Source organism: Filicampus tigris, chromosome 7, assembly GCF_054856515.1.
Source record: "Filicampus tigris isolate MCC_2025a chromosome 7, RoL_Ftig_1.0, whole genome shotgun sequence".
In the NCBI taxonomy this organism is placed as follows: Eukaryota; Metazoa; Chordata; class Actinopteri; order Syngnathiformes; family Syngnathidae; genus Filicampus; species Filicampus tigris.
The window spans coordinates 16,851,218-16,878,189 of NC_141223.1; the positions used below are offsets into that span (position 1 = coordinate 16,851,218).

Genomic DNA, 26,972 nt, shown 5'->3' on the forward strand with positions numbered 1-26,972 from the left:
TCAGTCGAGTATGAGTCAGATCATTAAATATTGTCTCTGGGCAGATAAATAAACTCGATATCAACTCTGTAGGTCACTATTGTCCTGTTGGAACAGCCCTGCCTCAACCTTGCCCTTTAGGGACTTTCAACAATCAGACGGGCGCACACTCCCACTCAATCTGCACAGTCTGTCCTCCTGGATTGTACTGCAGCTCATACGGAGCTTCATCACCTCAAGGTGCTTAATTTAGCCCTGGCCTGTATTAGCAAAAACACACCCTTCCTTTGTACTTTGTGTCACGCAGTCTAAAGAGGAAATAGCAGACGTCATTGGATGAATAGGGTGTTTTATAATGCCCCTTTGAATTGTGTCAAGGTTCTTGTTTACAAGGCTATTTCTGCCAAAGTGGAGCCTTGGGACCAACTCCACAAAACTCTGATAACTTCCCAGAGAATGGGCCTTGCCCTGCAGGTCACTACTGCCCGGCGGGGTGCCTCTCTCCAATTCCTTGCCCTCTTGGCAGCATCCGCAACACTACTGGTAATCCGGAAGTTTCAACTAAATATTTGTTGTTATAGCCCCACCTGTATATTGATGTAAAAACATGTGATTGTTTTAATTGGATTAAGGTAACGTTTCAATGTTTGTATTGTTCTCCCATAGGAGGCGTGTCACTAGAGAGCTGCTCTACTTGTCCTGCAGGTCACTACTGCTCTGCTGAGGGTCTCGCCAGCCCTAGCGGGCCCTGTGCGGCTGGTTTTTACTGCCCTTTTGACTTCTCTTCAACCACTCCGTATGCGTTCCTGTGCCCCAAGGTATGTCAACATGGCACTGCTGTCTACCCTTACTTGTTGTTTTGCTGTGCAATAGTACAGTGTTTCATTTTATTTGATTTCATTTTATGTTAGAAACATTTCATGGCACACCACCAAACAAAAATACTGAACAAGATCTTGTCTGAATTTACTCGAATCTACTTACTGAGTGGCAATTAGATTATTTTTCTAAATTGTTCAGCCCTGTTCAGCACCTACATAAAGTAGTAAGGCTGCCAGCCCTCCTTTCATCCTTCCATAGTTTGAGCACGGGAAGTCAGCGTAGCAGGGGCGGGATTTTTTAACTTTTCTGGGGATTTTTTCTTCATTTTTGCTTCTTATTTCAGCACACAATGAGAGCCTCACATGCTACCTTTTCCTTGGGTTAGGGTTAAAAGTGTGTGTCTGGGTGTGTGGGCAATTTTTGCGGGGCATGTAATTGTGTTTATTGACACTATTTATGCACTGTTTTGAATGCCATGTATGGTTCTCCCCAAGGGCCACTACTGTCCACAAGGTGCTCCCTTAGCACTACCATGTCCCAGTGGAGAGTACCAGCCAAATCCAGGCTCAGACAGCTGCATCCCATGTCGAGCTGGCTTCTTTTGTGAGGAGGCCATTGTAGGAGAGCCTCAAATCTGCCCACCACATTCATTCTGTCCAACAGGTAAATTAAAAGTCCTACTGTGAATGATAAAGTAGAACTGTAAAATATAATTTTGAGTCAAGACGGTAATTACCATGTAATCATCCTCAGCGGCTCATTTCTTTTCAGGTACCATGGTGCCTCATCAATGCCCTCAGGGGTCATACAGTGATAGAAAGAAAGGAGGACTACAGGAGGCCCGAGAGTGTTTACCCTGTCCCCCAGGGAGGTTCTGCAGGTAAATAATACAAATAAATGCTAGTACAGCTCATGCATGACAGCGAATTTACATACCCAGGCAGTCAGCTGTGTGTGCCTGAACCTGACACACTTACATCACACAACCTCCTGTCAGGTGGCCCGTGCTTGTTGGCAAGATATGAGCACAGATGCACTGTTAGCACACATGCAAGGACAAACCTGCTCAGAGGGAAATAATCATGTTTCTGCTTTGCCTACACTCGCTGCCAGCACATTGTGGGCGTACTACCTCCCCACACAGCCTATTTAAGCTTAGTATGCACACCTGTTATGAGTTGAGCAAGGGAGGTACAAATACTGAGAATTAAAAATATGTTGTTTGAATGAGGGCCATGAATAAGGCCTGTAAAAATGTTCCTGCTCATGTACCCTATTCCGTGCAAACGGTGTCACATTGTTTCTTGAGAGGTCAAATGATCTGTTTGAATTGGCCCCAAAAAATCATTTTAACTAAAATTATTAAAGATTTTCAAGTGTGACTGTCCTAAAACAATGAGGGAGTCTCACCAATTTTGAAAATCTCAGTTTCTTTCGTAAACGGGAAGTCAACCCAAACATATTTTTGTCCAGAATGTGTTCTATGCATGCTCACTAGTTGAAACAAGGCATTCTGATTAATATTGCGTTTGTGGAATATGAGAAATCCACCTATTTTTAACCATCTCAGGGGGCGGCCATTTTGCCACTTGCTGTCGACTGAAAATTACATCAGTCGCTCAGGGCTCAGATAACGACCAGTCATGGCTCAGCTTCAGAAAACAGGTTAGCTGTGATTGGTCGTTATCTGAGCCCTGAGCATCGGTGATGTCATTTTCAGTTGACAGAAGTGACAAGATGGCTACCCTTTGAGATGGCTGAAAGTGGGTGCATTTTGCTGCTTAACTCATATTTCACAAACGCAATATTCATCAGAATGCTTTTGTTTCAACTAGTGGGCCTGCATAGAACATATTCTGGACAAAAATACTTTTGGGTTGACTTCCACTTTAACTTGCTGCTATTATATCAGCTTTGTGTTGAACTAGAAAAAGGTCCAGATTTAGATAAAGTGAAGTACATTTGTGAGTAAACTGCAATTAAACTAATCAATATTTCAGAATACCCTATATACCTTTTTTTTGTTTCAAATGTAAAATATTGTATGTGCCTTGACTCACTATAAGGATGGGAAACACTACCGATATAGGGATGGGCATATCTCCCCATGCCAAATCAAAGCATACTGGGAAGTACATGGCTTCACCATCGTTACCATGACGGCTGGCAGCTGCACATAATTACGATGGGTCTTGCTCGTTTAAAACCTGGAAATATATTTTTAGCATATGTGAAAGCTTGTGTGAGTGAATATAGTCATTACGCTACTGTGTGCGCTCTGCTTGATTCAAGTGCACCGTGGAAAATCGCCAAGTCTTCCACTCCTGCACAGTCACAACTTTCAAGGATTAGCTTAGGTACTGAAAAATGGTTCCGTTTGATGTGCTTCATGTGAATTGGTAGTCAGAAATAGGCCCATTGACCCAAAATGAGTGAAAAAAAGCACAGACTTTGGTACCCATCCATAAGAAACATGTGGACAAGAAGTAGATTACTGTATACATCTACAGAAAAAAATGTATCTGGATCCAGATGATTTTATTTCGTGCAACCACTTGATGAAATAAAATGGAATAAATTCAACACACCATTTTTTCAGGGGAGCTACTAATTCTGTACTGATTATTGTGAAGGGCAGCTAGCTACACACTTCAATTAAATAATGTATTTTCTCTAATGAATTGTTATTTTTATAATTAACTATATTCATCCACATATGTGATGACATTTATCATGTTAACAATTTATCACAGTTATCAACAATGATTTAAACATGGTGTGAAACAGATACATATCAATATGCAATGCATTTTTTTTTTATATAATTCTCTACAAGTGTGGACATTTTCAAATGATCACTTCTTTAACATTCCTAAGAAATCACAATGTCCCATCACTAGTGATCTATCTTCAAGACAGGCCCGCAGGCTGCCCATGTGGTCCCTGCATGGTGGCTACATGGTGCCAGCGGGCGCCATCTTGATGACTCTTGATCTACCATATAGTGTTTGTATTTATTGGTGCATGTTCTCCCTTCCAACAGAGCTGGTAAGATACAAGGCATGTGTGCTGCAGGGTATCTTTGTGTTTCCGGGAGTTCAGATTTCACCCCTCAGGGATCGTTACCTGACCTGACCCAGTGTCAGTGGGGTGTGCAGTGTGCTGGACCATGTCCACCAGGTACAACTTCACTTCGTAATAAAAAGAATAAGGCTTTGACTTTGAAGTGTACAGACTTGACACATACAGTACATACCAGCTGTGCCTTATTTTACATTCTTGAGTTATATACCCTGTAAAGTAATTTCAGAGATTTGTTTCAAAATAAATTATACAGTACATGGTTTGTAGATAATAGCTGAAAACTTGCAAAGACTGAGAATTTAATTATGGAGATGGGTGTGGCTAAAGTTGTGGCAACATTTGGGTGTCCGACATGAGTCGCCCCTCCCCTACTATTTAACAATTTGAGTGCCTTTGTTCTCATCAGTGGTTATCCATTGCAATTGTGACTTTCTGTTACCTAGCTAGCTATACTTACACCCCAAAAATGCATCTTCCCTTCAGATTGCGTGCTCGTCTAGCTACTTTAGAGCATCTAATTTTTTGCTGTGAGTGACTGCATGTCAAACAGAGGAAGGCAAAAGAGCAAGGAGGGCAACAGCAGCATGGTTTTTCAGCGCTTTGTTTTTGTGGCATGAAAAATGCTTGCGCTGACCCAATCGGATTTAATCCAGCCACCGGAGCCATCACAGATTTATTTTCATTTTAAACATATAGTTAATTGAGGCATAAGAAAGATGCTAGATGGATTAGCATGATTATTTTCAGGTCATAGAGTATTTGATTCACAGTCTTTGATTAACAGGAGCTGAGATGAAGGCTTGATTTGTCACTATTTTAAAGCCTCATTTTATATGCTTGCCGATTGTTTTTGTTAATCATTCCAATTTGGCAGGGTTGTTAACAACACTCTTCTCAAATGTGTATCAAATAGCGACTGAAAGATTAGGGTGGCAACCTCACAAGTCAGATACCCCCAGAGTTTATGATGCAGGCAGTTGAAAATCAAATTGGAACAAATTACCGTGCAATTTACAAGACTTCCTTAGGGGCTGTCACCCACTGTTAAGGAATGTTCCACTCTAGTTTTTCTTTGTTTGATGATGCCTTATCTGCCCTCATCCCAACGTTGTACTCACTGTATTCTTCTTCCTAATCCTCCTCACTGTACCTCTAGCCTATTTCCCCTCTTTTGCATCCAAAGCTTTTAGCTGTGCAGCCCTTCATGAAACTTACATGCACAATCACTCAGTGATATTGACTCTTTCCACAATTTTAAGTCTTCAAACGTTTTCAATCCGCATACTCCCATCATACTTTCAGACATTACTTTTATTTTATGGCATTCCTAATTGTTGTTATATATTTATTTGTGTGTTGTAAGGTGACCTTTCATGCCCCAAAAGCTATTAAATGTAATTCGAAGTAACTTTGTACCCTTTATTTTAGGCTTCTACTGTCCCGAGGGCACTGAAAAGGCTGTGGTGTGTCCTGAAAACACCATCAGAAGTTACTCAGGTGGTGCCAGCGCACAGGACTGTTTAACATGCCCAACTGGACACTGGTGCCAGCCTGGTATTTATGCTCATTATCAACCGCAAAATATATATTTGCTTCAAATTGGTAACACTGAAATGAAGGAGAACACATGCAGTTGTTCATTTAACTTCTGCCATTAATACTTTTAATCCTTTTGCCTGAAAATCAATGTTCCCTCAAATTTGTCTGAGTATTCACACAAACTCGCTGAGCATTCCTTGACCATGGTGAGCAACGTCGGCCATACGGCCAAGCCAATACCACACCTGTCCAAAACCTGATATCAAAAACATTACATGATATATGTTGCAAAAAGTAAAAACACCTATATATTGAAATGTATTGTCATAAATTTGTGTCGTGAATAAAATTAGCCCTAGTTTGTAAGAATAGGGATTAAGCCCAAAGTGTTTTAGGCCACTATTTTTTGTTGTGAATCGGCCCAAATTGACTTGTCCAGAAATCGATGTAAGTATATTGGAAATTTGTAATAATCACACATTTTGGCTTCAATATTTGCTTGAATCTCAAAAGAGTGATGCTTTTCATCATAACATGTGAGTATAAAAGTGGTTGAAAAGGTAAACTAAATGTTGAATAAAATTTACTAATTGCAGTAAAAGTGTAGAGATGCTTCACTTGTGCGATAAGTCGGATTTTAAGGAAATGGGATATGTTTCTAAAATTCATACTTTTTCAATGGTGCTTAACAATATTCAAAATCCTTGGTGATAAATATAAGTAGACTAACTCAAGATGTCAGAGCATTGAACAGATTTTAAAAGCAGGACAAAGTTGTCCAAATATCGTAGCTTACCCTTTGTAAAAACGGAACTGAAGTACAAAGATGGGCTCTGACTTTGTCTTCCATGGAGAGCAATGTTCATGTTACAGTGATAACACAGCATGTGCGTTTGCCTTGCGCTTCACTTTTCTTTTTTGGCACATTTTTCTTTCCTGCTCCGTCAACCACGTGCCACAAAAACGTTTTGGTTTCTTTATAGGAGAAGAATATGAAAATATAAAATGCAACCGCATACATTTGCTGTGCACTGAAAGGGTGCGAGCAGTGCACAATTGCTCATGCGCGCAGCTTTGAGGGAACATTGCTGGAAACTAGCAACGCCTTTTGCTTGCCTGCCATGCTGTTGATTGGAGTCAGCGTGCAGCAGGATATGGAACTGAAAATAATGCCAAAAAATAACTGAAAGCCACCAGAGCACTGTTTGGGAATTATGACCAAGCCCTGGTTCTTCAAGGCAGTGCTTACAAGTGATCAATGACATAATGAAATCAATTTTTCAACCCGGGTTCCAGGAAAGTAACAAATGTGCAATGAAATAGTCTCCATCTATCATTAATCAATCCATGGGAAACCATTTACCCACCTCTTTCCTAAAATTACAGCCTTGTGCTTGTTTACAGGAGAGCCACGTCCGCGTCTGTGCCCCGCTGGGCATTATTGTAACGGTTTGCCTGGAGGTGACACTAAAGGATGGAGCGGGCCCAAGCCTTGTCCTCAGTACACCTATCGAGCCTCTCCCGGAGCGGGCAGTCAGGGGGACTGCCTTCCCTGCCCTCCCGGTTCTCACTGCAACAGCACAGGTGTCGCAGAAAGGATGTCAGACAAATGAGCACCACGCTACTCCTCGAAACGTTAATGAAAGTGGCAGCGGACTTATTCAGGATTTAAATTAAAACGGCAAATGCAAAGTTGACACGTGCTATATCTTATAATGTGGTGTAAAATGTTGCATGGAGCTACACTACGATAAGCCTCACTTGTGCCCGACATTACCCAAACACAATTCAAAGAAAACTGCTTTTGCAAGTTATATTTATTTTGTATGCACACGTCCTCTCGCCTGAGCCTGAGGCGGAGATAAGAGTGGAGGAGTTTTAATATGATTGAAGGCACTGAATTTAAAACCCGTGTTACCTGAGGTGACGCTGTGGATTGAGTGATTGATTTGTAACAGAAAAACGTAGTTTTAATCTGCCGCACACATGCTAAACATAAAAAATAAGCCATATGTATGAAAAGATACTCCTTATGGTTCTTTATATATTCAGAAAGGCCGAACTCATTGCGAACACAATGTGTGACTCTTTTTTGAAATCGTATTCCTTATCAACACACCTGTTTATCATAAACAATGATTAAAGAGGTATATTCATAAAATAATGTCATTTATAACTTTCTATCAGGGCTTGCAGATTATTCCAACACTCCTTGCCCACCTGGATTCTGGTGTAGTGGGTCTGGACCGCCCATCTTCTGCCCGGCGGGCACGAAGAGGATGACTCCTGGTGCTGCTGATCCCAGCCAATGTGAGCCTTGTGCTGGGGGGACCTATTGCCCAGACCCTCAGGCTACTGGGAACCCCAATGTGGAGGGGATCCCATGCAGGGCCTCTTATGAATGCCCCATGGGTATGTGTAGCCACATCTTTCAAAATATGCACATCTACTACACAGTAGAACTACAAAATGATATGATTTCTATAATTTAAAAAGGCAATAAGGGGTGAATTGAACTTGATGACAAAAAGATGAAATGCGATGATGACGGTAGAACTGGAAATGATACTCATTGCGATGTAGCCACATGCCTGCAAAGGCAACGTAATGGGCAAAGCATCAACATTTCATCTTTAGAAAAACGGATTGACAGTAAATGGCGGGTCGAGACAGACGTAGTTTGAGCATATGTGACTCAGTAGTTCCGGCCCCCCACGGGACACCCTGATAGACTGTGTGAAAAGTAGAGTGGCTTGAATGCAGAGAAAGAATGGCTCAATTTCCCATTGCACACGTACTTTTGGGAAATAAGTGTAAAAGTCGACAAACATGCATGTTTTTTTGTTTATTAGTTAGTGGTCAGAGTACCCGCATAAAACCCACACAACTCCACACCAGGGTTATAATAGTTTGGGATTTTTCATTAGCCATAGTTTTTATTTCGTTTTGACTTTTGTTTTTTTAATTCAGTTAGTTTTCATTTGTTTTGACATTCATTTTGCCATCTATATCTTGTATTTTTATATCCTACGCTTGGACCATAATGATGTTTTTCAGTCATTCTTTTTTGCTCACGCTTCAGGTTCAGCCTCAGAGAAGTTGTGCCGAGCTGGCTCCTACTGTGGACTGCAGACTGCTGAGCCTCAAATCTGTCCAGCAGGTTATGCTTGTGCAGCAGGGTCACAGTCGTACAGCCTCCCTGAACAACTGTGAGTGTGCTAACCTTTCAATACCCAAATATACTTGATTTCTTGGCAAAGGAAGCATTTTTAAAGGTGATTCAGATAAGAGGGGCTAAACTTGGATTGACCCTTCAATGGATGGATTTTATAAAGGTTTTGCAAATAACCTTATTGCCCGCCCTCCACAGCTGTCCATTTCCCTTCTACTGCCCAGCCAACAGCTCTTCAGTGAAGTCTTGCGATGGAGGCTCAAAACCTGTCAACACCAGCCAGCTTCGAGGATCCAAAAGTTGCTGCTGCAGTGTATGTGTGGGTGGCACCTATCGACCCTACCTATCAACTGTCTTGCAATGCCTGCCGTGCCCTCCGGGATACTTTTGCCCACCAGGTGTGTACATCCATTAAAGGACATAGTCAATGTCACTGGTGTTTGTATATGGAAAAAAAAAATCAATCCATTAATCTTTTGTCGAGAGGCAGTGTTGGACTGGTTTCTTTTATCGCATATTGGAAAAATAATGGTGGAAGAATAAAAACCAGCTGCAACGCTCTCTCGCCGTCTAACGTTGAGCTATCAATTGTTTTCATTACATAGGTACCGATGACTACAAGATCAACTCTTGCCCTGAGGGGTACGTATGTCCGCCTGGATCCACACGGCCGATACCTTGCCTCCCTGGCACCTTTGGCAACCTGACCAAAGCTCAGACACTCGCGGATTGTCACCCATGTCCGGCTGACACCTTCAACCACCTACATGCCCAGAGGGCCTGCTTCCCTTGTGGCAGCTCTTCCACTTCACCACCAGGTTATATTGACTCGTCCATAAACACGATCGGTAACACCGGAAAGTCTTTTAAAGCACTGCAAAAAAATATCACTTGCAAGATGGACCATATGGAGAGGATTTGGACATGTTACAATTGCAGAAAGTGAACATATAAGAAAATACAGAATTGTCTCCTCAGAATGTCCAGAGAGGGCCCATTTGGCAAAATAGCCCTTCTATTTCATTCTTCGGGTATTTGAAGTCAGTCGACCATGCTTTTAAGGACAGTGCTTTGTCGCACTTGAACAGACTAGGGCCTTCCACAAACTGCTCCCACAAAATTGGAAGTAGAGAATCCAAAACGTCTTGTTGAGCTAAAGAACAAAAATGTAGGATGGACTACTCTATTTAGCCAAATATCTTTCATGAATTGACCTGCATGTATGGAGAGATATATTGTAGTCAGTAAACCTTTTCTATTAGTGTCGTTATTCTTTGTTAATTGACTGTGAAAACTCATAGGGTTCTACTTGCTTATAACGTCTTTTTGCAGCTTAAACGGTAATATATATGGCTCCATTCCCAATAAAATGACTTAATAATGAGCTGGATCCCAATACTTTTGCCTACAGTATGTAGTTTATTTTTCCAATTGTCAAATAGTCATTATGTGTCACATTTGTGTCTGTAGGTTCTTCTTCTTGTACCTGCACTGGCAAACATCGCTCTTTTCAGCACTCAGATGGTGCATGCCTGTGCAGAACTGGCTTCATATTTTATAACGAGCTGGACTTCAAAAGCTCTACTTCTGATAGCGCGCTAGACTGCCAGCCTGAGGTCGGTAGTCTTCCAAGTACAGACACTGAAAGGAAATCAAATGATTTTATATATCATATTTTCTTGTGTGTGTGTGTTTTAGCTGTATATGAGGTGTGGTCCAGGGCAGGTTAGGCTGGCTGCATCCAGAGAGTGTGTATCACCTTCCCTTTACTCCTGTAATGTAACCTGTGGACCAAATGGGGGAACTCTGGATGTCGAGATGGGCATGTGAATATCGCTCATGCTTTGCATTTGTGTTTTAATCCCACTCCATAGTCTGTAAAAGCGTTACATGAAAACGTTACGAATGCTGCAAATCAATTACATGAAGTGACAGACAGGTGTGTTATGGCCTAACTACCTTATCCTGTTTCCTCAGCTGCCACTGTCAGCGATACGTGTCTGCTGAGGAGTTGTGCGACACTTACTGCCTCTCCAAAATGCCTCAACTCTCAGCCAATTTCTCTCCAGATGGACACTTGCTCCTGAGCATCAAAGAAAAAGGCAGCACAGTCTGGGCCAAAGTAAAAGTTTAACTACTATCTCTTGTGACCATAATGCTGTGATTACAAGGGCGGAATGATTGCAAATGTGTGAGTGCATGTGTCAGTGCGTGTGTATGGGTGTGTGTGCGTAAGAAGAAGGATTATGCAAAACGTGCTTAAACGATTTCCCTGAAACTTTGAGAAGCAGCGGTGCGTGGGCGAGTTCACATTTTTTATGTCATTTAAATGACGATCAAAATGATACCTCTTGTCGTAGCACTTTCCGGAGGTAATCATAGATCTATTTTACTCTTGTTCAGAGTTTGGGCAAAATACTCAGCATCCATTCATTTTCAAACACGCTTATCCTCATTATGCTAAAATAACACTTTGTTCCCAGTGGCCATGGTTTAAAACATAGTGTGCCATGTAATTTGGGCCACTTTTTTCCCTGTTGTATTTAAGTCTTGCTCAATTTTCTCACAGTCTTTCATGGTGTCCATGACGGAGTGTGGGCATAGGGGCATTTCAGGGGGGAATCACTCACGCTTTCTACAGCTAAAATTTGGAGGGTGGGCAATATTACCCGACATTTGTGGCCAAGCAGAACTGAAACTGCTATCTTGGCCTGGCTCCAGAGTCGGCATCAGCGTGGTAGGACACAATGTTTAATCGTACAGTATTAGTTTTCACTCAGCAACTAATTCATTAATCCATCTCTTTTATCAAAACATTCAAGAGTCTGTTATTCACATTCACACTTGTGTGTGTGTAGTGTATAGCACTCACTCACTCAACATGACGCATTATAAACAAACATGTATGTCACAGCTGACATTGTAGGCATATTAAACAACTCCCTTAGCTTTAGAAGAGTTGTATCTGGCTAATGTGAGATGTTGGCGTACAAATATGCTTCTAATACGAGTCTTGACCCCTTCCAAGTTGTGTTACGTAGTGTCAGATTTCATTGGCAAGGGCATTTCCACCACTTGGAAACTACACTACTTTGCCCTAAAGCACATGAAAAGTGAATTGTGAAAAGTGAAGATCTTCACAAAAAGGGATTGGGTATTTTCTTAGCACATATGCTACTCCTTCACAAGGTTTTGTGGAAATTGGTTGTGTAGTTTTAATGGGTTTATTCTACCAAAAAAAAAAAAAAATAAATTATAAACATTCCTTGTGCTTGTTCTTATGGTTTACAGAGGTAAATGGAGACGTTTCTTTTTTTCAGTGTGGCCTTGGTACAATTTACTGATTGATACATGAACTCCGTTCTTTATCGCAGTATAATATATTGTAGTATGATGTCGACCTTTTAATGAAACTGTTCTGGTGCCTTGAATTTACCTAAAATTTGGGTTTTAGACTGTTTTTGTTTGACTGTGTCTGGACGAATTTTGTCACCGCTAACTCTTTGAATAAAATATCGCAAACACCTCTGGCCAAGGGCGGCACGGTGGTCAACTGGTTAGCACGTCCGCCTCACAGTTGAGGGGTCGTGGGTTTGATCCCGGCTCCGGCCTCTGTGTGGAGTTTGTATGTTCTCCCCGTGCCTGTGTGGGTTTTCTCCGGGAACTCCGGTTTCCTCCCACATTCCAAAAACATGCATGGTAAGTTGATTGGATACTCTAAAATTGCCCCTACGTGTGATTGTGAGTGTGAATGTTTGTTTGTCTATGTGTGCCCTGCGATTGGCTGGCAACCAATTCAGGGTGTCCCCCGCCTACTGCCCGAAGACAGCTGGGATAGGCTCCTGCACGCCCGCGATGACTTCTGGCCAAGCTCCTCACAAAACATTATTTTACTCTAATTGGATTTTTATGTGCCAAAGCTGTCCTTGGTTTTACAATTTTCAAGACACCCAAACAAGAAGACGCCCTGTCACTTTTATAAGTGAAAGCTGATTCGTTTTTCCTCATTTCATGATGTTGGTATTCAGGCTTGCAGTAGTTGTTCTCATTGGATCATTCCTTTTTTGTTTTTTCCAGACTTTAGTGGATGTTTTAGGACCAGACCTGCATGCAAAGAATATTGGAAAAATCCATTTGGTTCAGTTTGACTCTCAAGGAGTGTTTGGTTGGATTCCCAAACAAAGAGAGGACCTTGAAATGTTTCTGTCCGGTGATTTGACATTCTGATAACAATCTTTTTTTTTTAATGGGAAAATTATTCTGAGGCTGACTTGTTTTATCTCATTATTAGATGTCTGGGATCCCACACGAAGAAAGAGGAGAAGTGCGGGAGATCATGAGGAAGACTTGCCTGTCCTTCCTCGTATTCCAAACCCAGTTGCCTGTCTGTCCACTGGTGACATGCTAATTTTCCATCTAACTATTAACCACACAGGTACATAAACTAATTTCATTGTTTGTTTGGTTGTTTTTTTTTTTTTTGTGTTGACTATACCAATTCATTCGGTACCAATAAGATCGCAGTCTCAGCCACTTCCCGTTCTATGAGAAAGACCACTTGTTCAACAGTAACCCCAGTTGGGACTTTGGGGTCTTCAGACGTGTGCAGACACTCATCAAGCAGTCAAATCTGAATAACACATGGTAAGGCACTGAAGAAGTAATTTAAAGTACATGACTTAATATTTAAAATTCATATTTTATTCGCTCTCCTCTCAGGTTAGCCCATTCTTTTTCGGAAATGGGAAAATATGTATTCCTGGACAGCGCTGTCCCAGATTGGAGTTTGGTGGTAGTGGTAAGTGAGGATGGGACAGAATGTGACCCCCGGGCCTCGGCCTTCCAGGCCATGACCCCGGCACAGCTTGTCAGGTATGGAGTCATCAAGCAGCACCGACTAAACCTTTTACCGGATTGGGGAACAATTGCAGGTGAGTATCCAGCTGTTTGTGCTGCATTTTGTCACATAATGCTGTACAAAGCGTTATCCATTCAGTGGCCATACACCTGCGCAATGCATTGACATTCAATGTAAAAGCTGCTCCCAATAATCTGCCATTTCAGAAACACTGAATCACTGTTCATTTTACACTTTTTTTTTACACTTTTTTTTAATAGTGGTTATGGACGGATGGATGCATGGATAGATCATTCTATTGTAGGCACACCTGTGCAATAATCATGCTGCCTAATCATTATCTTTATAAGCTACACTGTGAGGTGGATGAATTATGACGGCAAATGAAAGGTATTTACTAACAGAAATTCAGACTGATTTTTGAATGATATTTGAGAGAAATGGGCATTATAGCCTTTTAGAATCCATAAATATTTATTTTCACAATGCAAACCAAGCATTTTCCTAAAAGTAACAGTTTTGGAAACAGCTCTTGTTGTTGGCTCAATAAAATGAGACGACACAACTGTGTTCAGGCCTCCTGAGTCTGCTTTTAGTGGTCGTAGTGGCTATGACCACAACACTTGTAGTTCTTTGGCCCAGCAATGCCAAGCTGGTCTCCCAGTGGAGGGCAAAGCCCAGGTGGCGCAGCCTTGGAGACCCCCCACGTCCAGTGGAGTGTCCATGCAGCGGAGACAGGTACAATATGCTTTTGTGGAAGCCGAGTCACAATTCAAACCCCCTCTTAAGAAAATCACTGATTCCCTATTATCATTGTGTTTGTTTGTGTCTCCCTTAGTTTATGTGGCTCTCCAGGCAGTAGAGGTGTTGGAGAGGGAGCTGAGGCTGAGGAGACTACTCTCTCTACAGGCGGTAAGATCGCTTTTAAATGAGTGTAGGCGGAATATGTTACATTCTGGAAACATATTGCTGACACATACTCTCAGACAAAGACTGTATTTGTAACCGTCTCTGAACAATTTGAAACATTATCCTATAACAACGCAGTTCATGGTGTTTGCTGCTAAGGCCTCGTTAAATGTAATGTGAAGCATGTCGACTTAGAAATAATGCACAAATGCAGTTTACCGCACTTTCGTTTATTTGTTCGTGCCATGAAGATGGCATCAGCGTGTATTCGTTTTCAAAGTGAGGCCAGAAACGTTTGGGAAACCCCTCGTAGTTTATACAGACAGTTTTGGCAAAAAGTCATGTCATCTTCCAAACCGCTTATCCTATATAGGGTCGCGGGGAGTTGCTGGAGCCTATCCCAGCCGTCAATGGGCGAAGGCAGACTACACCCCGAACTGGTCGCCAGCCAGTCGCAGGGCACACATAGACACTGTCACTGAGCGGGAATCGATCCCACGCTGCCCGCACACAACTCAGGCGTGTGTACCACTACACTATCAGCGGACATTTGGCAAAAAGTGTTGTTGTTTTTTTTTTCTTTTTGCAAACTTGCAAAAACTATTGATTACTACTTATTGATTATTGATACTTATTATTGATGCTCATGCCTAAAACAACAAATGTATCGAAGGGCCCAAGACAGTGCCAGATCGGTAACCTCGTTTTAACTATGTATGAAAGCTTCAAGTCTGCTCCCTGTGCGCTTTTGTATTATTCATGCAGCTTGATAGCACATTTTAGTGTCCACTGGCTACATTAAAAGTCCATAGAGCGTGACCAGGAAGCATTTAAGAGCTTTCCCCTATTTGATTGATGATAAGGAACATAACGGCCATTATCACATTGAACTGTGGTAGTATTTCAGTCTCTCACTTACCTTCTGTGATTTTAATTGTGGTAGTTATCATTCATTACATGCACCGTCTTGTGCTGTCTAACGTGAACGTTATTGGAGGCACAGATAAGGTGCCTTTGAGTAGTGATAAGCACTGTTCCCATGCAGGAATTGTATCAGCATGCTGTGATTTAGAAGAGTTCAATGTGAAGACTTTGTACGACAAACTGGAAGATCAAAACCTTCATGTAGCCTCGCAGCTGGCGCTACATCGCAAAGATACGCAGGAATTTTATCGGAACATTAATCAACAGGTTGATGCTCTACAGGTGAGACTATATCATGCCTCTTTAAAAACACTTTCATATACATTTTTACAATACACTGTTTGGTGTTCTCAAATGACAGTTGGTGTATTTTCTTTAAGAATGTATTTGAGAAAATGGATGGTAAAAATCTGAATCTCCTAAAACAACTGCTCGCATCTAAGAATGCTACGAGGGATAAACCATACAAGACTGTTAAAAAGATTAACGATGAAGGTAAAAATATGACCAGTATTGTACTCTGATTGTACCTCTAAGCATAAAGAATTCATTTTACTGTATTTTAATGACTATTATTTGTTTGTTCGTTTGTTTTTCTTTTTTATGTCACAATGTTAATTTTACCCCAAAATACATTTATTTATTTATTTATTTATTTATTTATTTATGTCCGGAATTCCATTTCAACACTGGCATCTACCAGTTGGTGAATCCCCAGCACTACTGGAAGCTGTTGTCAAATCTTTGGAGGAACTTTTATGGAAGATGAACCTGGAGACATGGCAGACCCAGGGTCAGCCCTCTCCTTCACACATCCACAGCCAGCCTCTTGATGCCACGGAACATGAGCGACAAGTTCAGCCCAGTGGTAACATGACTACACTGGTATGGCATCCCTTAGTTTCGTTTGTGCCATACAACTTAATAACTGAGAAATTCATCAACAAAAGTATTAATTCCTAATGTTCGTTTCTAGGTTTCATCTATAAATTTGACCCAAACGGAAGCACTTCCCCATGACGCAAGTAAGTCACAAACCTTCACAGTAGTTGATTAGTTGTATTTCAATGACATTGAAGAAGTCACACCAAAGCTCTTTCTCCTGCTAATTTTGTGTGGTTAACTCAACTTGGCTCTCACATCACAACAAGCAGCAGTTTGGCATAGTGAACACATCTTAAAAAAAGGCTAAAAGTTGTTCAGTGCCACTCCCAGTTAAAGTCTACTGTAAAAGTAAACATAAAAGAAAGATACTTACGTGTTTGTGTATTTAAAATCGTATACTGTGTATAACTTTGACATCAAGGCCACTAAGTTATTGCAAACATGTCGTGGGAAATGCCAGAGATCGGCGATGAAATGGCATCTACTGTATGTGTTGACGTGGCATAACACTTTAAGGAAAGGATATTTGAACACAAACGGTGCAATCTTAAAATTTGGGGTAAGGTTTAAATGTATATATGTATGTTTTATTTATTTATCCGTGTATATGTTAAGTTGAGTGAGTGATTTAAGTGCAGTCCACGTTTACATATCACATTCCATGAAATGAAGTGACGTCTAGGGAGTGGTAGAGCCAGTGAATTATCGTTTATCGGTCTTTATACGAAGTTGCGTGATTAAGAAGTGCAGTCCACGTTTATCTCATTTTATGTAACAAAGTGATATGTAGGAAGTGGCAAAGCCACTCATTTGTTTACATGATTGTTGCAATATGCACTTGAGTTTGTACAATATGATATCAGTATAGTGTATCCTTATGTTTACACAAAACCTGTGTGGATAAATGATGTTGTCGTGGTGAACGTTTACCAAACCGCACATCAAAATATTAGTAACTATATACCTCTAATTGTAGTAGATAAACTGTCTTTTGTATGGATTAATGCTTAATTTGCCTTTATCTCAGTATTATATAATGCATGATAGATATAATGTTGTTGTTGTAATAAAGATTAATTGCTGAAAAATACATTAGAAAAACAACTTAAAAAAAGGAACTCATATCGCACTCGAAATTTTTGGGTTAAAAAAAAACAAATCGCAGTTAGATTATTTTCCATAATCGTTCAGTCCAGACAAAATTGTACCCGAAAAATACAAACGAAATAGCATCAATCCAATCGTATGAAGCAGAAAACGCTCAGTCAAAATTGTTGAGGAACCAGAACAACAAACAGAAATACACGGAGAATAGCGACTATGAACATTACGAGGCGCCTAGAAAATAACTCTTGGCTTGGCAGCGAGCAAGGTTAGTAATCCGACAAACCTTGGTCAAAAATGAAGTCCTTTTAAACTGATGAAGCTGATTAATACCAGGTGCACAGCTGAAGGGAACGCCCCTCCCCCACTCCAGCTGGGCTGGGTAGAAAGAGAGAGAGAAACAAAACAACAACCAAGCCAGAACCATGACACATTGATCTGTGGTTATAGCAATACATTTGTCCGAATCCCCCACCAAAACATCAAGCTTGCTTTTCTTTTCACCGTCATACACCCTGCTGATTTTAGCCATCACTGCAGTCCTGCACGGTGGTTTGTATGATGGGTCATTGGACGCTGTTTGAAACACCTCAATTAATCCCTTATCTTCAACTATGTTGAGCGGCCTGCAGTCCATCGCTCTTCACTTGACAAGAACATTCGTCAGCCCGTCGGTCGCAGACTTGCTCATAAGCGGGCTGTTCTTGAATTTAGTTTGGCGAAGAGCTTTGCAATGGCTCGCTACATTAACGTCTTTGTTGCTATCATTAGCTGTGGCTTTAGTCGCGGCTGGTTACTTTGCATTTATGCGGTAGGCTTGAACTGGCTCGTTGGTAAGCAAAGTCCTTCTTACAAAGAAGTCATATCACTCCACCTTTATCAATAGTGCTGTCAGGGCGTTTTTTAAATGTAACTTTCATCAGACCAACAACTCTCACATGCCCCTCCATTTTTACGTCTTATCTCTGCTCCTGAACTTGCCCTCCCACCTACAATAGGAGTCTATCAGGTTGTGCCAAACACAATGACAGCCAATCAGTGTCCACTTCAGGGTGTGACACCGACCGTTGTTTTTTTTTTACACCCCCAACAACTCAAGCACAAGCCCCATGCATCAAAATGGATTTCATCATCATGCAGGAACAGTAAAGTTAGAGATTGAATTAAATTTGATTAATGTGATTTAAAAAAATGAACACTTTAACCCTGACTTAATTGATCACAATTAATGCTAATTTGACACTCCAATATATATGTGTGTGTGTGTATATATGTATGTCTCTCTCTCTCCCTACACATCTATCTATCTATCTATCTATCTATCTATCTATCTATCTATCTATCTATCTATCTATCTATCTATCTATCTATCTAGTTACACACCAGAAAGAGCCGCAAAGAATTTGTCACATTTAAATTCTTTACATTATATTTATTTATGTTATTACTACTGTACAGCATATGTGTTTATAAAGTACAATATTGTTTAGTTCGATTTTCCAAATAAAAACGCCATGTTTGTTGTATTTTGGAAGGAGGCTGGAACGGATTAATGCATTTCTATTCATTTCGATAGGGAAGTATGATTACTGATTAGTCGATCATTCGTCAGGATAATCAATTCTAAAATAATTTGATGGTGACAATCCTACTTGTATCTTAAAGTGGAAGTCAACCCAAACATTTTTTTTTCAAGAATATGTTCCCAGCAGGCCCACTAGTTGAAACATGGCATTCTGATTAATTTTACGTTTGTGGAATATGAATTAAGCTGCAAAATGCACTTGTTTTTAGCCATTGAAAACTGAAAGACTGAAAATGACATCACAACTGCTCACAAAGACCAATCCCGGCTGACCTGTTTTCTGAATCTGAGACCTGATTGGTCGTTGTGAGCCGTTGTGATGTAATTTTCAGTCGACAAAAGACAAAATGGCTGCCCTGAGAGATGGCTAAAAACGAGTTCATCCAAAAACGAGTGCATTTTGCTGCTTAAGTTATATTCCACAAATGCAAAATTAATCAGAATGCCTTGTTTCAACTAGTGGGCCTGCTGGGAACATATTCTTGAAAAAAATATGTTTGGGTTGACTTCCGCTTTAAGGCACCACCGTTTTAAACTTAATTTTAAAATTATTATTAATTTTAAATTTAATTTTAAACTTAACACACCAATTTCAATCTTTTTAGAAACATATTCGGTGCCAGAATTTGAGTTTCTGTCATTTTTTCTTTTGTGGAATGTGTTACTGCAGTATTGTGATCTACTATGTGTTTTTTGAACAAATGTAATTCTTAGTTGTTGTTTTTTTTTAACATTTGTTTCTTTCTCTTAGTCCATTCACAGAAGACTACTCCTTGTCTCAGTGATGTGGACTTATGCAAACTAGTTAGAATAACGCCGTTGTATAAGACCCTGCAAGAAATCCAGAAATCCCTACAGAATGTCACCCCAGCTGATCCCATTCATTCGCTCCCCAGTGGTAAACAAACACTAAAAACATCCCTCTGGTCAAAATCACAAAAACCAACCAGTTTTCAAAAATCCAAAATAAACCATATTTTTCTCTGTTCTCACAGTAATTTGTAATTCATCCCAAGAGAACCCTGAAGTGCAATTCATTCCAACGGCGCTGGACAGCCTCTCACCGCAGCACTCCGCTGTTTTCTTATTTGGCTGCCGGGTGATGGAGCTACTTGAGAAATGCCTCTTGTTCCCCTCCTCTGTGCTCCTCACGCTGGCCAAGTCTCTCCCACTTTTGCCACCGTGCTCTGATAACAGCCTGCTGGCACATTGCAGGGGGGACTTTTACTTTGACGCCAGCCATCAAGTCCTTTATCTGTCCGAGGCTAAGCTTGAGCATGTGGGACATTTTATCGCCACCATTCTTCAGTCCATGGCTCACATAGCATCAGGTGATCGTAAAGATAATGCTGTGCTGTCTGAAAATCCTACCAATCATCTTTGGAAGCAATTTGACCGCGTTTTAAACATATTTCTCTATTTATTTCTGCACGTCACTTTAAAATGACAAAGAATGGTGTTAGCCCACTCTAGTGCTCCGTGACTAATTTACTTATTCAGTATGTTTTTAATCCAGGAAACAATGCCCAGAGCTTCATGCAAGCTCTTCATGATGCTGTCTCAGCTCTGAGTCTCCAACTATTTAGCATGTCTTTCAAGCAGAGCACAGCAGAGGTGCGTATTTGGCGTTTCAGTGTCATGGCTGATATTCGCACGGCGACATTTGATTGAATCTCTCCCCAGGGTGCACTAAGTGAGGAATTCATCAACATCAGAGTTCCCAACGGAGTGCCGTTCACTGAGCACCTATTAGATGCAAGGTGAGCTCAAAAATTCAAAAGTAAAAGTAGAGTCGAGTTTTGACAGTGCGGAAATAACATCATGATTTTTTTCCCTTTCAGAGTGGAGAAATACAAGCATTCTATGTTAGAGCAGCTCTTTGCAAATGTCTCACAAAGTACAACTGAGGTGACTCACACAGGTAAGCGCCTCCACACAAAAGCAATTGTAAACACTCAGAATGGGGAAAAAATCCATCTGTTCAAGAATGCTTGTCAACTCCCCATTTGTTGGGATTTACTATAAATAATGGAATCTCTTTACACTGTGGCCATTGTGATACCTTTGTGAAACAGACATTTTGACACATACCTTGAATCTTCTGTTTCAAATCACTTAACCGCTTAGGCACTTAACGTAACTTAAAATTTTCAAGTACCACCTAAAAATATACGTAGGTCTCTCAGCACCACCACGATGACCGCATTAACAGTACTGTAATGTGTATATTTACTATCATGAGCCAATGTAACATGCAGTTTCAACATTAACACTACATTTAAATGATGATACAGCTAAAGTTGTTTCTACAACAAGATATAATTTAATATTCAAACTTAAAATGATTTTTTAATACAAACAGTTCTTAAATATTAAATGCAAATGAAACTTGAATCAAACTTAAAAGATAAATACCACTGAACTTTACTCGACAAAGTGACTGTGCTGGATAAAAAAAAAAAAAAGTTAAAAACCACTGTAGTATTATACACAGTTTGAACATTTAATTGCATGATTTTCACATACCACAACAGAGTGCCCACACAAACCACACTTTGAGAATCACTGGATTCACGCGATAAGTCATATGTCATATTGTCGTGTACAGTATTTGCTGACGCAGGCTCACTTGTCCTCTTCATCTGTTTTAAACAGAATATACAATCACAACAAAATGAATGACCTGCAGCAATTAGGAGTTTCAAACAGGATGTTGATTTAGTAAAACTGTTTCCATCAGCATGAAATTGTCCTGCTGTTATTAGTCAAATAAACCAAGCGTCTCTGCCTCCACGCTTCTGGGCTTCTACAAGGCTCTCAGCAGGCAGCAGTTTCAACTTTTCAGCGGCTTTAATTTCAAATGGGTACCTTAATTGTACCCGCCGGGAAATTGGTTTGCAGTGCACTCACGGGCCAATTTATTAACATCACCATCCACCAATTTGACACGTACACACATGCACACAGAGTCAGTGATAAACATATAAAGACTTCATATTCATATAGTTCATCAGATGACATCTGTATTGGAGTACATACAGGGACCGTTTCCCTTGCCAACAAACGGTTGCAACTTTGCACTGGGCCATGAAACAATGTACAACTGATACAAAAGTGATACAAAACAGCCCGAACAAGCAGCAATTAAAAGAACAACAACAAATTAATTAATGAGCCTGGAGTGCAATATGGCAGATGTCTAGAACAAAGAATATGCATTGGCTGTGTGAAGCACATTCATGCGTTTGTAGAAGCCATTAGTACAGTACAGCGGTTTGGCTTTAATTATCAATACAAGATGTTGCATGAACCTATTAAAGGGAATGAAAATACTTAGAAATAAATCATTATTACTTTTTGCCTCTTAACTGGTTGACGGTTTGAAATCAAGACATCCATGGTCCATGTTGACCATTTTCCGTATGCTACGTATTTCATTGACATCATAAAAGATGCTTGAAACCTTTCAATATCAACTCTAAAAAACTTGCATTATCCATCCATCTGTTTTCTATCGCCCTTATCCTCATTGGTTGTTGGTGAGTTGGAGTCTATGCCGGCATGGGATGTGAATCCCAAAAATCAGTTCCCAGTAATTTAATTCATGTTTGCTTGGCTTATGATTCAGCTAATCGCTGGTGAGCTTGAAGCGCCCCCATCCTCAGTCATGCTTTGGAGCTCTCGTCATGGCGAGAAGGACGGAAGAGCGAGGTGGAGAAAAAAAAAATAACCCCTCGCTTTGAATAATGATAAGGGACACATTCAAACAAATAAACACTACCATTTACAAATGTAAATGTAATGTAAATATAAATGAGACAGGCCCCATTGGATGTTCGGGGAGGAAATGACCCTGAAGTCAATGTTTACTGCTTGCTTTAGCCTAAAGAGTTCTACTTCCAGGAGAATGGTCCAATATCTTGCACGAAAAAACAAAGGGTTCATAACATTCATGACACCATGCTGCGGAAGTTACTCAAGGTGGGAAAAAAAAGTTCCCTTTTCCCTCTTGCAGATATGTAATGATAATATTGAATCATGATTAAGTGTAGTATCTCCCTTTATGGAGATTCGTCTAACATTGACCAACAATCATTGTTCAGCCTTCTCACATTTCTTTTTGCAGCTTTACCAGCATATGGGACTCCGGTGGAGGTATGTGTGTACGTAATAAAGTTATCTTTATTCTCTAAGACCATTAAAAGTATCTCTTATCAAGGTGTCCTGTGTGGAAGAGGAGATAGATCGCATGAACGAAGGCTTCTTGGAGCTCAGCAGGCAGCTGCAGAGGAGAGCTCATGTTGACATGATGATAAAGGAGGAAGAAGACCAATCTGTGGTAAGAAGCTGGATAATTACACACTGTGCATATACTGTACTATACTCTTAATAGATAGATGGGCGGATGGATGGATGGGTGGGTGGATGGATGGATGGATGGATAGATGGGCTGTCAAACCTAGAACATTATCCAGCCGGGATGGTCAATTTTTCAATAACATGCTCAATTGTTGTATTTATTTTTTTCATCAGGAAAATATTAACTTGCAATTTAATTTTTAGCAATATTTTTGGGAGAAATCAAAAATACAAAACTAATGATCTTAAAACTGCACACAAGAAATGAGGAATATGGCAACACCCCCTCTCCTCCCTCCATGTCTTGATGGAAGTCACGTGAGGGACCGATCACAATTTGTCCATTCAAAGTCATTGAATTTATGCCGCTAATAATGGCCGGTCCCAAAATGTATGTGGACATCCCTACTTAGGCCCACTTCAACTTCTGAAAATATCAGAAAATGATTCGCGATTTCAACGATTAAACGATTTACATGGCTGACTGAAAAGAGAATGAGGAAATGAGCAGCTTACATGCAGTTTCTGTCATGTCTTTTCTGTTTTCTTTATAAGTCACCAAGATACTCAAACACCATGTGTTCCGAGAGGCTTTTCGTAAGGTTAATTGTTCGTAGGTCGTTCTATATTCGATATTAATCCCTAAGCGTTAGCTTGACTTACTTTTTTCACCAAGGCCACTCAGGTGGTACGCCTTCACCACTCATCCGAAAATGATGCGTCGAATACGGCCACACTTGGCTGTAGAGTCGCCTTCTCGCTGGAGCGTTGGTGCTCAAAATTAGTTTTCAAAGTCTTAGTTTTCAAAGTCTGTCCTACCATTATCTGCAGGGTCGTGCGCTGGTTTGATTTTTCAAAGTACAACCTTGTTGGCTGTCGTGAAGCACGCTATCATCCGAAAATGACGCAACCTATATTTTCACAGGTTGAAGTGGACAAGAGTACTAATGTGCATTTCAATTTCGGTGGCAATTGGACGCCGTTTCAGACAACAGAACTGGCAAACCAAGCATATGTACACAGCAAAGATTTATGCCATACTCTAGCACATAGGATCAGACGCATAAGGAAAAAAAAGCTCTGTAATTTAGTGCTGACCATCTGTCTAGAAGTCTAGAATACCTGTGTCCATTTGGACGCATTCATTTGTTGGAATTTGTCAAAGTATCAGTGTTCAGTTTTGAAGGGAATTAAGAATATGTTTCGTTGTATTATTGCGTTTTTATTACCTTCTTTGCCATGTTTCATCTTTTTAGAGCTCTTGTATTGAATCTCATCAGATTGTTCATATGGACTGAGAGTTGATGCTAGCAGGTGTCAGTGTTTGTTTGCCGCACTCGTCTTTTTACAGAACACTGATTAAATCGCATAAGAAAACAAGAAATCAAATCATGATTAACACACATTGTGTGCTGTGTCCTGTGACAGAGGGCAGCTCCGCCAAGCCTCAGCCGTAATGGAACAATCCTGCTGGAATTGAAGAGGCGCTACGTGTCTCAGCGCCTCGATGAACTCCAAATCACATTGGAGCGCATCGGGCAGCAGCAGCGAGGCAACATATCAAGCGCCGGGAGAAACACGTGCAGTAGCGCCGCTCAGCAGGCGCCGGCACAGAGCTGTGCTGGCACCGAACATTTGTGATTCCTCCAGCTGGCCGCAGTCGAGGCCAGCAACCCGCGGAGACAGAGGTCTTTATAAGAGTGACCTTGAGAGTCATATTTCAACACAACAGAGTTGAGTCCAGAGTTGAAACTTTGACATGCTTCTGGACTCAAAGATACCACAGAGTCCACACATGCTTCATCATAGAAATCATAGTTTAAAATAGACGCAACATAAATAAAGACATGTAATGGTCTTGCGAACCCAAATCTCTCTTTGGACACACGCTGACAAAATACAGTTTTATTATTAGGCTTTGTTCGCCAAACAACTTAGCATTTTTCACTCCCTGAACTCAACATTAGTTTCATCTGATCAATCAACTGAAAAGACCAAAATAAAATGAAAATAAATACTACTGTAAGTAGGGCTGAATGATTTTGAAAAATAAGGCATTTTATTCCTTCAATACTGTATTGCGATTGTGATTTAATACGCATTAGTTTTTTCAAGGTACTCTTCTCATATATTTTTCAAGAAAAATAAATAAATAAATTAATACGTATCACCATATCAGATTTTATAAGTTAGGTATACGCAAAAAAATGCAAATGAATCATGAATTAATATGAACGACAGTCTATTTGTGCACATCAATCAGATTACAATAATGCAAACCAATCTGTGGCTTCACATGCAGTGAATTTATCTAGACAATATATAAAGAAATAAAATATACATATGTTTTTTCCCTCAAATTGCAGCATTTGAGATTTGAAAATTGCCTTCTCTACATTGTGTTGTTGATTTGAATTTAATGAATTGTTTTGACGGTTACACCCTGGTCTGACCACTCAGCAATTATGTATTTCTTGTATAGGATTGCCACTGCCACCTCAGGTTTGCAATGCTCAAGTTCAAATCATTGATATTGACTTGTCGACAGACTGTTTATTAGTATGCTCTAATTCAGTGATTCTCAACCTGTGTGCCGTGGCGCATTAGTATGCCGTGACAGATCTTTATGTGTGCCGTGGAAAATTAATCAATGACAGTTATTTTGACAAGAAAAAAAATATTACTTTATAATAACTTTTGGGGGGTTTCATTTATCTATGCCAACCACATATAATAATATGCAGAACAATGAAAAGTTCTTCCTCTAAATGACTGAAGTTACATAATTCACCTTTTTATATACTTTTTGAGAATAATTTTGCCTACAGGTGTGCCGTGATTTTTTTTCTGACGTTAAAGATGTGCCTTGGCTCAATAATGGTTGAGAAACACTGCTCCAACTAACCCATTAAGGAGGGGAGCGCATAACCACATTTCTACCACTAAAGCCGGGAGAGCGTATACGTCATTTTCTTTTTTTAATCCAATTCTCTTTCTCTTAACCAATTAAATGCATCAGAATGTACACGTGATGGTGTCGTGACCCCTCGGAAGATGTCGCAGAATTTTTTTCTACCATTATGGCGGTAAACGATATCGACGGCTTTGTAACAGAAGGATGGTAATTACCACTCCAATTTTTTAAATTTTAAATAGTGCTTCTCTTGCACTGACGCTTTATTTTGACATCTTTGATTGAAACAGTAAAGATGAATAAACTCGAGCCTGTGTGAAAGCCACGTCTAAGCTCTCAAATTCTTTTGGAACTATGTTTCTATCTGCTACAGGCGCTGATATAGCAATTATTTTGCAGGTGTTGAATTTCTGGGAGAACCTCAGGTTTAAGAGGACTATTCTATAGTCGCCCATAGGTTTTGGGGAGATGTTGAGCCAGGCGTTTTAGGCCTTAATGGGTTAAGACAATAAACGTCACCTGAATAGACACAAATGGAGCCCTGCGCCTCTGTGTTGCACACCTCTCTGCTGTAATGGGTGATCATGTATAATTAATAATTCCCTCTCCTTGTTGGAAGGAGCCCTCATTGGCACACAGTTGTTATCCAAGTGAGTACAGTATATTTTGCTATTCTGGTGACGTGTGTTCCTGGGTTGGCCTCTCACAATAGAACAAAGGTGTCTATGTGCCGAATGACAAGGCCAGACAGAGCAAGTCTTCGCGTCAGTGTCAGTGTATGTTTGCTGCTCACTGCCGAATCTCCCATGAGTGGAAACTGGCCTTAGCCCACAGCTGT

The 26,972-nt window shown here is 40.5% G+C and overlaps 1 protein-coding gene and 1 long non-coding RNA gene across 2 annotated transcripts in view; one reads left to right on the top strand and one right to left on the bottom strand.

Annotated features, from left to right (window-relative positions):
- LOC147144936 (uncharacterized) overlaps nt 1–26,437 on the top strand; it is a 92,008-nt gene extending 65,571 nt beyond the window's left edge. Inside the window, exons 67-98 of the mRNA XM_086036500.1 lie at nt 73–219; nt 358–522; nt 646–797; nt 1,296–1,464; nt 1,573–1,681; nt 3,845–3,981; nt 5,314–5,439; nt 6,829–7,008; nt 7,612–7,836; nt 8,507–8,633; nt 8,795–8,994; nt 9,202–9,414; nt 10,067–10,212; nt 10,295–10,422; nt 10,574–10,718; nt 12,674–12,806; nt 12,888–13,031; nt 13,114–13,240; nt 13,316–13,527; nt 14,030–14,192; nt 14,293–14,366; nt 15,409–15,569; nt 15,668–15,782; nt 15,991–16,172; nt 16,264–16,312; nt 19,613–19,759; nt 19,857–20,192; nt 20,378–20,475; nt 20,545–20,621; nt 20,703–20,782; nt 23,067–23,200; nt 24,649–26,437. Of these exons, the coding sequence (XP_085892626.1) occupies nt 73–219; nt 358–522; nt 646–797; nt 1,296–1,464; nt 1,573–1,681; nt 3,845–3,981; nt 5,314–5,439; nt 6,829–7,008; nt 7,612–7,836; nt 8,507–8,633; nt 8,795–8,994; nt 9,202–9,414; nt 10,067–10,212; nt 10,295–10,422; nt 10,574–10,718; nt 12,674–12,806; nt 12,888–13,031; nt 13,114–13,240; nt 13,316–13,527; nt 14,030–14,192; nt 14,293–14,366; nt 15,409–15,569; nt 15,668–15,782; nt 15,991–16,172; nt 16,264–16,312; nt 19,613–19,759; nt 19,857–20,192; nt 20,378–20,475; nt 20,545–20,621; nt 20,703–20,782; nt 23,067–23,200; nt 24,649–24,861 (4,814 nt within the window). The 3' untranslated portion in view covers nt 24,862–26,437. The remainder of the gene's footprint in view (nt 1–72; nt 220–357; nt 523–645; nt 798–1,295; nt 1,465–1,572; nt 1,682–3,844; nt 3,982–5,313; nt 5,440–6,828; nt 7,009–7,611; nt 7,837–8,506; nt 8,634–8,794; nt 8,995–9,201; nt 9,415–10,066; nt 10,213–10,294; nt 10,423–10,573; nt 10,719–12,673; nt 12,807–12,887; nt 13,032–13,113; nt 13,241–13,315; nt 13,528–14,029; nt 14,193–14,292; nt 14,367–15,408; nt 15,570–15,667; nt 15,783–15,990; nt 16,173–16,263; nt 16,313–19,612; nt 19,760–19,856; nt 20,193–20,377; nt 20,476–20,544; nt 20,622–20,702; nt 20,783–23,066; nt 23,201–24,648) is intronic.
- LOC147144937 (uncharacterized) lies at nt 1,310–1,912 on the bottom strand. The gene is made up of 3 exons (XR_015087551.1): nt 1,779–1,912; nt 1,538–1,675; nt 1,310–1,453 (listed from the first exon to the last, which is right to left on the bottom strand). It is a non-coding gene; the product is annotated as an uncharacterized LOC147144937 (long non-coding RNA).
- Nucleotides 26,438–26,972: the final 535 nt, after the last annotated feature.